The 16,052-nt window shown below is 40.3% G+C and overlaps 1 protein-coding gene across 2 annotated transcripts in view; it reads left to right on the top strand.

Annotated features, from left to right (window-relative positions):
• Nucleotides 1–16,052, top strand: part of LOC115220887 (immunoglobulin-binding protein 1) — a 30,153-nt gene that overhangs the window by 1,894 nt on the left and 12,207 nt on the right. For both annotated transcript variants that reach the window (XR_005002704.1, XM_029791080.2), the window contains exons 2-6: nucleotides 3,915–4,027; nucleotides 7,237–7,321; nucleotides 9,841–9,953; nucleotides 11,502–11,637; nucleotides 13,897–13,966. Coding sequence is in view for 1 of the 2 variants with exons in the window: in XM_029791080.2 (XP_029646940.1) it covers nucleotides 3,915–4,027; nucleotides 7,237–7,321; nucleotides 9,841–9,953; nucleotides 11,502–11,637; nucleotides 13,897–13,966 (517 nt within the window). In the remaining variant the exon portion in view is untranslated. The remainder of the gene's footprint in view (nucleotides 1–3,914; nucleotides 4,028–7,236; nucleotides 7,322–9,840; nucleotides 9,954–11,501; nucleotides 11,638–13,896; nucleotides 13,967–16,052) is intronic.

Here is a 16,052-nt window from a genome sequence, read left to right as displayed (position 1 = left end):
CACCTTCTCAGCACAAATAATGCTGTGTAATGTCCTTGGGTAGCAACTATTATTTCCTATTTGCTTACTCCTTGAAGGTATGCGAAATGGGTTATATTTCCTTCAAACTTTGCTTTTTTTACAGTTATTCAAACCTCCAAAGAATCCCTCTCTACACATGACTATGATGCTCCCCCCCCACTACTCCTGCTCATGACCAGAGATGCACATATTGTCAGCCACTAAGGGACATACTCAATCGGTTAAGGTCAAGCGACTGACAAGCAAATCTTTGCTATTGAGCAGAATATTTGCCATAATAATATTCCTGTTTTAGCAACTCAGCTCTGAATCTATCTGAAATGTAATTTCTCTATATATATAAACGGCAAAATGTCTGTGTGTGTGTCCTTTATACAAATCCACAATTTTTCAGTTAGAGGGCTCGCACTTTCTATGGTCATTCAAAACCGTCCAAGGGTGGTCGTGCACATCTTTACATTTCCCCAGTCACCCCGCAAAGCCATTAAAAAAATCAATAGATGTGACTTTTTTGTGAATTTTCTGTCCAAAACCCAATCAAAATGCCCAAAACTTGATACACCAATTGAATGCCAGCTAGCTGTATGTGACTGGTCGGAGATTTGGACAGTACTCGCGTGTATGTGCGCACATACGCAGCTGTATATGCATGCACTAGCACTATGACCCGGCAACACCGGGTCATAGTGCTAATGGAAAATAAATCAGTTTCAAAACATTGATGTCCAGGTCGCAGAAGCTAAGTTTGATGGAAATAATAGTTATTTCCTGTGATTTCTAGAGAGAAGCAAATAAGAAATAACACTTATTGACCAAAAATGAGACAAAAAATACTAAAATTTTGTTATGCAGTGTAATATTACAGGCTCTCTTCAATCTGGACAAATTTCTTCAAGGTATACCAGATAAGCTACCTATACCTGGACACATCTCAGTCAACAACAACTCCCTACTTGAGCCATGACACTACAAATCTTGACTTAAAATTGACTTAACAGATTCTGTCAGTTGGTGCTACTAAGTTAGACATGGCCTGGGCCAATCTTTGGTTGAAACATATCTAAGTTATACGTACAGTCCACAATTTTCCCAACGATGTCACCCTGGCACCGTTATCCCAAACGTGAACAGCAAGGATGACCCACTGCCCTTAAGACCACCAGCATACTTTATAGTCATTGAATACAACTATGTAAAATTCCATTATTTGTATGAAGAAGCCACATTTTGAACAACATGGAATTTATCTCAGGAAAACAAGTTCCGATACAGAATTAAGTTCCAGAATTTCAGTTTGCAGTCAAACTGTCCCAGATTGTAACATCTTTACTAAGTTTGGATTTGAGGACACACACAACTATGAGGCCATGTAGATTGAAATAGTTAAATTTATCCATGAGTTTACGTTTTTCTGTAAGCTTAATGTTACTTATCACCAAATTATGGTCTCTCTCTCTCTATCTCTCTCAATCTCACTCTCTCTCTCTCTGAATATTATTGAAGCTGAAAAGACTTTCAACTTCAATGAAATGCTATTTTACTCTGACCTTTGGCATTCAAGTTTTATTTTCTCCACCTTGTTTTGTACCTATGTATGCATATGTATGTATATGTATGTATATATATATATATATATATATATATAAAATATTATTCGAGACAAAACCACTATTTTGCAAAACAAACAAGGAAAGACTTAATTAATACATAAAATTTTAATAAATAGTCAATTTTATGTATTAATTAAGTCTTTCCTTGTTTGTTTTGCAAAATAGTGGTTTTGTCTCGAATAATATTTTATAATATTTTACTATAAAATCGATTTAATCCTAAATCTGATTTTTTCCCTGTAAATTTGGATTTATTCCCTAATATTTATTATTTATATATATATATATATATATATACACACATACATATATATATATATATATATACACACAAGCACATACATGTGAGTACATAAGTACAAAACAAGGTGGAAAAAATAAAACTTGAATGCTAAAGGTCCGAGTAAAATGTGCCTCTGTTGAAAGCTTCAAGTTATTACATTTGTTTGTCAATGTTTTTCTCCCTCTTTTATTTCTAAGTGCAAAAGCCAAGAACACTATGAAAAGAACTTGTAGAAAAATGTAGATTCATAAACACACACATCGCCCAGTCTGAGATTCGAACCCGTGATCCCTCGACCGTGAGTCCGCTGCTCTAACCACTAAGCCATGTGCCTCCACTACATATATATATATATATCTCAGACTGGGCGATGTGTGTGTTTATGAGCGAAAACACCTAAGCTCCACGCGACTCCGGCAGAAGGTAATGGTGAACTTCTGCTGACTCTTTCGCTACAACTTTCTCTCACTCTTTCCTCCTGCATCTTGCAGCTCACCTGCGACGGACCGGCGTCCCGTCCATGTGGGAAACCTATACGCCAAGGAATCCGGGAAACCAGCCCTTATGAGCCAGACATGGCTCGAGAAGGAAATATATATATATATATACAGAGAGAGAGAGAGAGAGAGAAGGATTTATACACAGACAAACAAACTTGAAAGAGACTAGTGTTGGTCTGCATTGGCAAACCTTGTGTCATTTAATAAAATTGACAAAACCATTACAGTGAATGTGCTGTGTCTCTTTAATTTCATTTCTGTCTACTTTTCCCTGAAGAAGGACTCTGTGCAGAACATTAGGTTTTCCACTTCCCATGGCAATTCACTGTACTCTTTCTTTCAATTATATACATATCATCATCATCATCATCATCATCATTTAACATCCACTTTCCCTGCTGGCATGGAATGGACGGTTTGACAAGTGCTGCCCAGGCTCCAAACCTGTTTTGGCATGATTTCTACAACTGGATGCTCTTCCTAATGCCAACCACTTTACAGAGTGTACTGGGTGCTTTTACACAGCACTAGCATGGGTTCGTTTATGGTGCTGCATAAAAGCACCATATAAATATATATGTATATATATATATATATATATATATATATATATATATGAGTGGCTGTGTGGTAAGTAGCTTGCTTACCAACTATATGGTTCCATGTTCAGTCCCACTGCATGGCACCTTGGGCAAGTGTCTTCTACTATAGCCTCGGGCCGACCAAAGCCTTGTGAGTGGATTTGGTAGACAGACACTGAAAGAAGCCCGTCGTATATATGTATATGTATATATATATATATATATATATATATATATATGTATGCATGTGTGTGTATATGTTTGTGTGTCTGTGTTTGTTCCCCCAACATCACTTGACAACCAATGCTGGTGTGTTTACATCCCCATAACTTAGCAGTTCGGCAAAAGAGACTGATAGAATAAGTACTAGGCTTACAAAGAATAAGTTCTGGGGCTGATTTGTTCAACTAGTAGGCGGTGCTCCAGCATGGCCACAGTCAAATGACTGAAACAAGTAAAAGAGTAAAGAGTAATCGTACAGACCAGCATATCTTTTATTATCTTTTGTATTGAAAGATTGTTTCTATCTCCTTTTTTTCATTCTGCAGAAGACGTGGTCTAGTGGTTAGGGGTTTTGGGTTCACAGCTAGTAGGTTGTAAGTTCAACCCTTAAGCTAGGCAGTACACTGTATCCTTGAGCAAGATAATTCTCTTCATGTTAATCCAGTCTGCTCATCTAAAAATGAGCAACAGCAGCAGCAGCTGGGAGTTAACTCTGTGAGAGTAACAGATTCCTTTTGAATGGGATTAGTACTTTCATCATTCACTTAAACAGCTTGAAGACCCTGATAATCTCCAGCCTCATGAGCCATAGGCTTGAGGCAAACTTTTTTTCTATCTCCTTCTAACACCTAGAATTAAGAAATCTTGTTCAGCAGACTCTTTAATTAAATGTAATTTGTTTGTCTGTTTTCTTCAGGCAAAGGTGGCCCAATGTATCCCAGAAGCTGAAAAAGCCGTCCACAAGGTGAACCTCCTGCATTTATTCAGTGATAATGAAGATATTGATGAAGTTACAACGAGCAGTCTAAAGTAAGTCTCTACCTCTCTCTCTCTCTCTCTCTGCCCCACTTAATTGATGTCACTCCATCTTTTATGTTTTGTTTCCTGTTGCTATCATTGGTGCACAAAGTTGACACTTAACCACAAATCAACCCTACATGAACCAACCTGTACTTAAAGGTATCCTGGTTGTGACCTTCTCATCTTTCTAGTGGTATCTAGGACTACGTTGTGTACCATTTCTTTTTGTTGAAGGTGGTAGGCTGTGAGATTTGTAGGAGATTTTGCTGCTATTTTCAGCACCTTGTGCAACCACAGAGAGGCTCTCTTGATGACATGTTCCTCCTCCTCCTGTAGACAAGGCTGATAAAGCAGAACAGCATCTGGAGTCTCTGCACCAATAACACAAACAGTTATCATCCTTCCATTTGTCTCTCACCACATGTCGGCCTCTGTCTTCAATTATTTAGACTGTCAGTGTGATACAGGTGATTCTGCTAATAGAATTAATTAATGAAGATAATATGGACGCCACTCAGGCTCGAAAGATAGACCGTTATGTAAACCTCCTCGAGGAATGTGAAGACACAGGCTGGAAAGCAGAACATTTTCCAATCGAAGTCGGATGTAGAGGGTTCGTTGGACACAGTGTGAGACGACTGTTGTTATCGCTAAGCCTAACTCACCGTAAAGTCAATGCCACCATGACCAAAATCCAAACTACTGTGGAAAAGGCTAGCCACTGGATTTGGTTAAAAAGAGATGATGAGCAATGGCTAGAAGAATATTGATCTTTATTTGATAACCAGTGCATCTAGCAAGTGGAGCCTCATATCAGGTCTGGTGTGCACTGATGCTGTCGAGAGGTAGGCCCCGAAACGGCACACATTCTCTCCTGATGACCCCATACATTTGCTGGCTTCTGGTATGTGGAGTTTTTGACTGGTAGCACTTGTATGTGCAAGTTGTTTGCAAGACATCTGGTTAATGAAAGAATGAAACCATTAATTAATTTTACAGTGCAGCCACTATTTAGAATGTCAAATTGTACCACTTTGCAGTATGTATTTCAGGTAGACATGTCCATTAAGAGTAAAGTGTCTTGGTGATAGACATAACACAAAGCCAGATAGAAATACTTGACAAATAAGTATATATGTATATATATATATATATATATACATACATACACCGTGAAGGCATGTGGCCAACCAAAGCCTTGTGAGTGGATTTTGTGTGTATACGTATATTAGTGTATGCCTCTGTGTGTGTGTGTGTGTGTGTGTTACTCTCTCCTTGTCTTGATATTGTGTGGTAGTTGTAAACGAGTGTCACCGTCATGTAAGCGGTGTCCATTATTTTCAATCTTCTGTGAAAAAACGTGTTTGGTCATGAGGAAATATTACCTCAATCGAAAACAGGTGAAGGGCATCTAGCCGTAGAAAACCTGTCTCAGCAAATTCCGTCCTATCCATGCGTGAGGGATGCGCTTAAGTCCATTACGAGCCCTCCCCGAAAGGTGAGATTGATGTTGCTGATATCCAGCCTGCGCATTCGTAAATAAATGTCTGAAGGAAAAATCTGGACAGAAAGGCAACTGCATGAACAGACACACAAGTACTTACATTGAACTCGGCGTTGTATATTATAATTCTACTATTCTGCAAACAAGGTGAGTCCTCTCCCTTGCTTGTTATGATTCGTTTTGTCGTGGACAAGTCCTCTCCCTTGATTTAAGTGGGCGTTGCAACATTTCTACATCGGTTGAATAAAGCCCTTCCCTTGCACTGATAGAGCACCCTGAAGAACAAATGCAGCACCTCGTGGGCAAACTTTCAAAGGCCTGTAAGGAATTCAGCGTGACTATCGGTTTGAAGAAGACCAAAGTGATGGGGCCCAGGTGCCAAGCACCCCCACCCCGAGATCACCATCAACAACTAGAAGCTGGGGGTAGTCCATGAATTCACCTATCTCAGCTCTACCATTGCTGATGACCTCCCCTGGACCTTAAGCTCAACAGGCAAATCAGACAAGCATCCTCCACGTTTGCCAGGCTCACAAAGAGAGTCTGGGAAAACAAAAACCTGGCTGAAAGCACCAAAATTGTTACCTGTAAGGTGTGTGTCCTTAGTATGCTACTTTATAGCAGTGAGACACGAAGCCTCTTATCCGGACAGGAACAACGTCTCAACGTCCTTCACCTTCGTAATTTGAGACCCATCTTGGACTCAAGTGAACTGACTACATCACCGACCCCAAAGTCCTCGACCGAGCCAAGACACCCAGCATACTCACCCTGCTCGAGCAGTGTCATTTGCACTGACTCGGTCATGTACATCGTATGCCAGACAGAAGGATCCCAAAAGGCCTCCTGTGTGGGGAATTGGCCACCAGCACAAGAGCACAAGGACGACTTCATCTTTGTTTCAAGGACATCTGTAAGAAGGATATGAAGTCACTTGATCTGGACATCCTGAGATGGGAGGAGGTTGCAAATGGTTGCCCACACTGGAGACAAATACCGCAAAAGGGGATGAAGTGAGTAGAAGAAAAAATAGGAACTCATCACCAAAGAAAAGCACACTTGACAGAAGAAAAAATCAGGAATGATGGCAGAGAGCTCCTTGAAATGCAGTCGCTGTATGCATGACTGCCACTCCTGTGTTGGCCTGTATGGTCACAACAAATGGTGCACCACTATCAGCAGCTGACATGATTCCTTTGGGTGCCTCATCAAAATTCTGTCCAACCCATGGAAGCATGGAAAGTTAGTCCACATTTATCTGTGAGGATCATTGAGCTGTGACTATTTCATGCCACTGGATACAATCTTGGACTTGATTTCAGACCAAGAGAGACCGACTGCTTTCACTTCATCCTTCAAGCATCCTCTCCAAGTCTTCTTAAGTCATCCATCCTTCCTTCCTTCCTCTTTCTTTCTTTCTTTCTTTTGCTAGTCTAACACCTGTCTTACAGTGCTACTTGGATGTCTCCTTAGAATGTGACTGATCCAGCCCCATTTTCTTTTCAGAATTTCGTGATTGATGGGAGTTTGGTTCATTCTATCCCAAAAAACATCTATTTGAAATATGCATGGAAAAGCAAAATGTTAAAACAATGATAATGATGATCATCATCATCATCATTGAATAATGGTTGAAATACTAATCTCATTTGAAATACTAATCTGCATCTACTTGTCAAAGAATTAATTTTTGTTTTTTCCTTCTGATTTCTAGGTTTATCTTACTGCCAGCTTTGCTTGGTTATTTCACAATGAAACAAATTGAAGGAGAACGTTCGGAAATTGTCCAGAAAGGAAAAGTGAGTTGATTTGGGGCAACAGCAACAGAAGTGTCACAACTATCACTACAACACTATCACCACTACCACCACTACCATCACTACTATTACCACCACCAATACCATCACCACTACCACCACTACCATCACCACCACTACCATCACCACCACTACCATCACCACCACTACCATCACCACTATTACCACCACCACCACCACTACCACCACCATCACCACCACTACCATCACCACTATTATCACCACCACCACTACCATCACCACCACCATCACCACCACTACCATCACTACCATCACCACTATTACCACCACCACCACCACCATCACCACCACTACCATCACCACCACTACCATCACCACCACTACCATCACCACTATTACCACCACCACCACCACTACCACCACCATCACCACCACTACCATCACCACCATCACCACCACCACCACTACCATCACCACCACCATCACCACCACTACCATCACCCCCACTACCATCACCACTATTACCACCACCACCACCACCATCACCACCACCACTACCATCACCACCACTACCATCACCACCACTACCATCACCACTATTACCACCACCACCACAACCATCACCACCACTACCATCACCACCACTACCACTACCATCACCGCTATTACCACCACCACCACCTAGTTATTGATGTTGCTCTCCTATTTTCACTTCTTTCCTAAGAGTCTTGTACTGTAACTAATTGATCTTGTATGGTCACTGAAATAGCAGTCAAATCTCCATCAAATTATTCTCTGCTGTTTTCAAACAGAAGAGACTACATTAGAATAGGTACAGGCATCGTTTTGTGGTAAGAAGCTTGCTTCCCAACCATATAGTTCCATGGTTCTGGGTTCAGTCCCACTGCATAACACCTTCTATAACCTCAGGCCAACTAAAGCATTGAGTGGATTTGGCAGACGGAAACTGAAAGAAGCCTGTCATATATATATGTGTGTGTCTTTGTATCTGTGTTTGTCTTCCCACTACCATTGCTTGACATCCAGTCTTGGTGTGTTTATATCCCTGTGACTTAGCAGTTAAAAAACAATCTAAAAAATAAATACTAGGGTTGATTTATTTTACTTAAAAAAATTCTTCTAGGTGATGCCCCAGCATGGCCACAGTCTTATAACTGAAACAAGTAAAAGATAAAAGATACATAGACATAGGCATATTATGTCTTTCATAAAATATGACAGGATGGTCATGACTGGAATTTCTTTGAACCTATGTCTACTCCATCAGCACTGTTAAGCAACCATGTAGTGGTTCCCTCTGGTTTAAGTTTGTATGTAAACCCTTTAGCATTTAAACCAGTCATATCCAGCCCAAATATCCCACTTGTTTTCGGTTCAAACTAGCTAAAGCCAACCTTTCACACCTACCCTACAATGTCATTCAAAAATATATATAATCGTCCTCTCCCCTGGTACCTGTGCCGGTGGCACGTAAAAAGCACCCACTACAGTCACGGAGTGGTTGGCGTTAGGAAGGGCATCCAGCTGTAGAAACACTGCCAGATCAGACTGGAGCCTGGTGCAGCCTCCTGGCTTCCCAGAACCCGGTCGAACCGTCCAACCCATGCTAGCATGGAAAACGGACGTTAAACGATGATGATGATGATGATGATGACATTGTTGAAACCTCTGAGCTACAAGATAATGTGTGCTTAATTCAAAACAATGTGAATAAATAAGCATTACCATCAACAAAGTAATCATCATCATCGTTTAACATCCACCTTCCATGCTGGCATGGGTTGGACAGTTTGACAGGAGTTGGCCAGGCAAAAGACTGCCCCAGACTTCTGTGTCTGTTTTGGCACAGTTTTTACGGTTGGGTGCCTTTCCTAATACCAACCACTCCACAGAGTGAACTGAGTGCTTTTTACATGGCACCAGCAGAGGTAAGGTCAGTTTTAGCAAGGCTTTTACTGCTGGATGCCCTTTGAAATGCCAACCACCTTACAGAGTGGACTGGATGCTTTTTACATGGCACCAGCACTGGTAGGGTAACCATGTATCTTCCAAGACTAAGAATTTTTGAGTGATCTGAATGCTCAAGGGTTAATATGTTAGTGTATGTACTGATGTGTGTTGGTGTGTGTGTGTGTATGTTTATAAGAGTATAAAGAAGTGTATTTATAAGTCATTTATTGATAACATGTCTTTCTAATGTTCCATTATAAGAAATGTATGTTTTAATATATTAATAAAGGTGCTTTTTTTAAGGGCAGAAAGTCCATGTTATACAACTGTAAATACAATAAATATCTTTCTTTTTCACTTTATACCTCCTCCTCTCCTCACCCTTTTTCTCTCTCTTCTTCCTCTTCTCTTCTTCCTACCAATCCTCCTCCTCTCTAAATATTCTCTTTGTGAAGTGAAAAACTGAACCTGTTTCCCTCAAATCAATATTTATAATGTCTAATTCCATTTACAACGAATAGTTTTTGACATTGGAAATTTTGTTATTATTGTTATTTTCCTTTTTCTAGGCTTACTTTAAAGATTTTATGAGACTTTGCTCTCTCTATAAATTAACTTCCGTCAGACTGGATCAGAATGATGAGGAAGATGAAGAAGGACCCAGCAATAGTAATAAAAGCAGGTAAGTGTTTTGAAATGGCAATCTAGGTATGTTTTGGCTGATACTAAGGTAGGTACCACCCCATATCTGACCATTGGTTACCCTCCTCTGACATTCATACAAAGTTACTACCTCTCCTCTCCACCCCAGTCCACTGCCTGCATTCTCTCTTGTACTTTCCTTCTTGTACTTTTGAGATGCTCTGGCATTCCATCACCATCTTTAGCTTCTTTCCAGCTATTCCCACCGCTAGTAGCGCAAGAAAAGCACCTGGTACGGTCTGTAAAGTTTAATGACTTGTATGTACATGGTATTTCCATTTGAGCGTGGCCGTTGCCAGTACTGCCTGACTGGTCCTTGTGCCGGTGGCATGTAAAAGCACCCACTACACTCTCGGAGTGGTTGGCATTAGGAAGGGCATCCAGCTGTAGAAACTCTGCCAGATCAGATTGGAGTCTGGTGCAGCCATCTGGTTCACCAGTCCTCAGTCAAATCGTCCAACCCATGCTAGCATGGAAAGCGGACGTTAAATGATGATGATGATGAGAGTAACCATGCATTTCATCTATAGCAAGACACTTTGTACTTGTCCCTCGATGTTACTTTAACCTCCCAATACTTGTCACAAAGCCACCTTCCTTTCTCTCAAATACATCCTTTCACACTCGATCAAGAAGGTGTTTTTCCTTCTCTTTTCTTGCAAGATATGTGGCAGACTCTCTGTGTTAGTGGCATGAAAAAAGTCACCAGCACCATCCACCTTGGTTGCTTTTCCATGTTGACATCATGAAAAAAACTGATGTTAAAATGTACTTGTTTCTATCTAACAAGTGATGCATTCCATGACCATGTGGGAAACTGAACCAACTACATCATGTGGAAGCCATTTTTAGCCATTCCAAAACGGAAAAGCTGTTCAAATTATATTTTCATTTATTTCTCAAAATGTCAAGAATTTCATTGCATCACTGTGACCTGTTTCCCATTACAGTGTCATCTACTGTGGAATTGTGTCAGTGTCCTGGTTGCAATAATGCATCGGAATTTTTGACACCTTGGGAAATAAATGGAAATTTAATTTAACAGTTTTTGTATGTTTTTTTAAATGGCTAAAATGTCTTTTACTTGATGTAATATCTACCATTGTTTTTGTATATTGACTTCTGAGACTTGTCATTATCACCATCATTTCAACATCCTTTGTCCATGCTGGCATGGATGAGACAGTATGACCAGATCCAATGAGCCACAGAGCTGGATGCCCTTCCCAATGCCAACCACTTTACAGTGTGTACTAGGTACATTTTTTTATGGTACCAGCACTAGTGAGGTTGGTGAATAACTTGCAAAGAAAAGAGAGAGAAAAAGCCCCTCTCAAATGAGTGGGAATTTTATTTGCAAGAGAAAGTGGTGACTTAAGACCATGTGTTGAAGGCTAATGTATAATAGAGGGATAAGCACAGATGTCTTACTATAGACAACCCGACATTATGTGAGGGTTGCTAGAAGGAAGATAAGTAATAATATTAATAAAATAGTATTTAATATTGTTTGTCTGTTGATATTTAGAGAATCAAGTTTACAAGAAATGGCAAACCAAAGACAAAGTAAAATTGAAAGATATAAAGAACAAAAAAGAATAATAACTGAATTAAAGGAACTTCGAACTCATGTGGAAAAGAGCCATGTTGAAGAAGAGGTTGAGGTAAGTCTTCAAAATCATTAATTTATTGTTGACATGATGTTCTAATTTAGTGTTGTTGTTGTTGCTGCTGTTCAATTGTGGGTCAGCTTCAGTTGAGAAAAACCAATGGTTAAAAGCATTCCTGCTGTGACCATCGAGTCTTTATTAAAGGCTTGTAAGAATGTATTATCTAATTTATCGTAATGGAATGACCTAGTCACTATAAGTAAAGAGAAGTATGTGAAGTACTGGAGTACATAGTAGGCAGTCAGTGATAGTCATGTCTTTACTGGTTTTACTAAGTATACTGTATACGGAAGTGAGCGTTTTATCAATCCAACATTTTAAAGGATTATAACAATATAACTGTTTAGTCCTTGGTGAGATTTGATCAAACAGTCATATGGTGAGACAACTAGGTACAACCCATAGATCTGCTGTTTCAGGTATACCTTAGCTGTGTCTAACTGAGGGCTACACTTCACTTTCCAACTTGCAATGATGAACCATGTGGGTTGCAGGTGACAGTTTGGACATGATGTATTCTCTTCCCTTCACATTCTCATCACATTATGTCTTTACACCTGTAGATTTTGCTAGTGGCCATAGTAAAGACAGGTAAAGTAGACATGGTCCAAGCATGACCATTGCTGTTCCTCTACTCTTATGGTATTGTTCCTAAAATAGGCACTTGGCCACAATATGTTGGGAAAGGGTTAGTCAGTTGACCCTTAAGCATTTACGCCAGCCATATCCAGCCAAAATATTTAAACTGGCCAGATCTGGCCTATCGCACCTACCTTATAATGTCATTCTAAAAGTATACAGTTGTATCATCAAAATCTCAAAGCTACAAGATAATTCAAAGCAATGTGGATAAATAAGCATTATGTTTGACAAAGTAATATGAATGCTAAAGGGTTGGATTAACCCAGTACTTAGCTGGTATTTTATTTTATCAACTTCAGAAGGATTCTAGGCAAAGTTTATAAAATAAAGTAGCAGGATTTGAACAGGATTTTGTCCAACACTCTACTCTTTTACTTGTTTCAGTCATGTGACTGTGGCCATGCTGGAGCACCACCTTTAGTCGAGAAAATCAACACCAGGAATTATTCTTTGTAATCCTAGTACTTATTCTATCGGTGTCTTTTGTCGAACTGCTAAGTTACAGGAACGTAAACACACCAGCATCGGTTGTCAAGCTATGTTGATGGGGACAAACACGGACACACAAACACACACATATATATATACATATATACGATGGGCTTCTTTCAGTTTCTGTCTACCAAATCCACTCACAAGGCTTTGGTCGGCCTGAGGCTATAGTCGAAGACACTTGCCCAAGGTGCCACACAGTGGGAATGAACCCAGAACCATGTGGTTGGTAAGCAAGCTACTTACCACATAGGCACTCCTGCACCTAATGATTTTTTTGTCTTTGTGAATCTACTGTGCTTTAATTTACATTTATGGTATACCAATTGGTGTTCCTTGATAGATCTGAGCCACAGAATTAAGACTTAATCCTTTAGCATTTAAACCAGCTCAAATTATCCTACCTGTTTTATGTTCAAACTGGCCAGATCTGACATCTCACACAAATTGTAAGTTTTAAGTGGGTGTTTTAAATTGGATTCATTGTGATTTAATTACTTTTACAACCAATGGAAAGCTGTGTTAATGAACATCATTAAATTTACTGACAGTTTATTGATGACGAAATATTTTTAGTGTATAGTTGCTGTTTAGCTCCAGATCAGTACTTATCAAGCAGACCTATGGTCAAAGGCATTCTGATTATGGCCATTCTTCATTTTTATGTATCTGGGTTTACATTTTCCAATGGGTCCTTCTCATTTTTAAGGTAGAAAGGATATGATCTGGGAGCGACTTAGTTACTATTTTTAGTAGGTCGAGACCCTCTGTTGTTAAGATTGAAATATCATCTCTCGAGGAGACCTGTTGAGTCAAGTGCATGTACATGAACATCGAAACAAATAGCAATGGAAATAGTAGTTATACCTGTGCACGTAAAAAGCACCCACTACACTCGCGGAGTGGTTGGCGTTAGGAAGGGCATTCAGCTGTAGAAACACTGCCAGATCAGACTGGAGCCTGGTGCAGCCTCCTGGCTTCCCAGACCCCGGTCAAACCGTCCAACCCATGCTAGCGCGGAAAACGGACGTTAAACGATGATGATGATGATGATTTAAATGTAATTTTTTTGTAAATATTTCTTGGTGTTTGACTTGTTTGTTTTTTGTTTCTCTGTAGAGAAAATATTATATGTTGCTGCTCAAGCACTGGATCAACACAGTTATTGATGAATATGAAAATATAAAATGTAAGTAGAAATAGCATTGGAGTTTGGAGTCTGGTGGTCTTTTCAGGTTCTGCTCTCTTTTTCTTATGCGAGTTGACCTGCCTCTGATGCTTATTTTGCATTTTGTTATTGTTGGATATACGTTGCAGTAGAATGAATGAATGAGATTTGGTGCAGAGGTTCACGACCGGGGTTCGTATATAAATTGTTGTTGTTAAAAGATTAGGTGCAGTAAATTAGCTGATACTTCTACAATATGTAAGGAAGAGCATCCAGCCGTTTAAGCCAAGCCGAATCAGACTGGAACCTGGTGCAGATCTTTCTGTTTGCCAGCTCTGGTCAAACCATCCAACCCATGCCAGGCATGGAAAACGGATTTTAGTAATATTAGTAGTAGTTGTAGCAGGGGTGGTGGGGATGGCAGTGGCAGTGGAGGAGGAGGAGAAGAGGGAGAAGGAGAAGTAGAAGAAGAAGGAGAAGAAGAAGATGACACAAAGTATTTTAACATTTTCTTTTTATACAAATCAGAAGGATATTTAATTATAAAAATATAATAGGATTTTTTAAATATCAAATGGCTAAAAGAGTCCATCCAAGTAAAATTGGAATCAAGGGAGTCCAGAAGTTAAAAAAAAATGGTTGAGAACCACTCATTTAGAGTGACAGACAAGCAGATGGATACATAGATGATGTAGTAGAAATTGTTAAGATTTAAACTCCTGGCTTAGAAGCTGTACTGTAAAGGGTTTTGTATCTCATTCAGTAATTCCAACAGTGATTTTGTTTATCATTCTTTTCAGAATCTATCCATCCATGTTTTGTGCCTGCTTTTTTGGGGAGCATCATTGGGGTAGAGTCCTCAGGCACCTCCTTCCTAGGGTTTTATCAGAAGTAGCTTCATTACACTCTTCAGCTGGATTTTCAAGTGTGACCAGCTGAAATTATGGATATTGTTATCCAGTCATCTTGTTCCTGGTCTACCCCAAGGGTCTCCTGTTATTTAAGCTCCATCCGTCCGTGGCTGTTTGCCAGCTCCGTCTGGCACCTGTGCGGGTGGCACGTAAAAAGCACCCACTACACTCACAGAGTGGTTGGCGTTAGGAAGGGCATCCAGCTGTAGAAACACTGCCAAATCAGACTGGGCCTGATGCAGCCTTCTGGCTTCACAGACCCCTGTTGAACCATCCAACCCATGCTAGCATGGAAAGCGGATGCTAAATGATGATGATGATGATCATCATCATCATGATTCAGGAGTCTGTCTTGAAGTTGTCTTAAATGCAAGCCTACAGCTCATAAGGCTGGAGATTATGAGGGTCTTCAAGCTGTTTAGGTGAATGAAAATACTAATCCCATTCAGGAGAACTCTAATACTCTACAGAATTAATCCCCAGCTGCTGTTGTTGCTTTGTTTGTTGAGCGAAGCGGTCTTCGTCCGTAGTGGGAGAAATCCGATACGTGGTCCTTTGCTATTCGTAAGACCCGCAGAAGAGAAAGCAGGTCAACCCCCGACACCGAGAGCATCGACTGATGGATGAATGCGCATCCAGGCTCAGCGGTTGCGTAGGAAATCAGGGACAAGAAACAGGAAGAAAGAGTGAGAGAAAGTTGGAGCGAAAGAGTACAACAGGGGTCGCCACCACCACCTGCCGGAACCTCGTGGAGCTTTAGGTGTTTTTACTCAATAAACACACACAATGCCCGGTCTGGGAATCGAAACTGCGATCCTCCGAATGCGAGTCTGCTGCCCTAACCACTGGGCCATTGCGCCTCCACTGCTGTTGGTGCTCATTTTTAGCTGATCAGAGTGGATTAACACGAAGGGAGGTATCTTGCTCAAGGTTACATTGCACTGCCTGGTCTGAGGAATGAATTCACAACCTACTGACTGTGAGCTCAACATACCTAGCCACCTCTTTCATCACTACTTGACAACTGGTAATGGTTTGTTTACATCCCCATAAATTAACCTCACATGAACCAACCTTTTACTTGTTTCAGTCATTGTACTGTGATCATGCTGGGGCACCAACTTAAAGGGTTTAGTCAAACAAGTCAGCCCAGCACTTATTTATTTTTTTAAGTATTGTACTTATTCTATCAGTCT

This window comes from Octopus sinensis, linkage group LG17, assembly GCF_006345805.1.
Source record: "Octopus sinensis linkage group LG17, ASM634580v1, whole genome shotgun sequence".
Lineage (NCBI taxonomy): Eukaryota > Metazoa > Mollusca > Cephalopoda > Octopoda > Octopodidae > Octopus > Octopus sinensis.
Note: the sequence above shows the minus strand (reverse complement) of the source record. Positions and strands in the feature narration are given on the sequence as shown.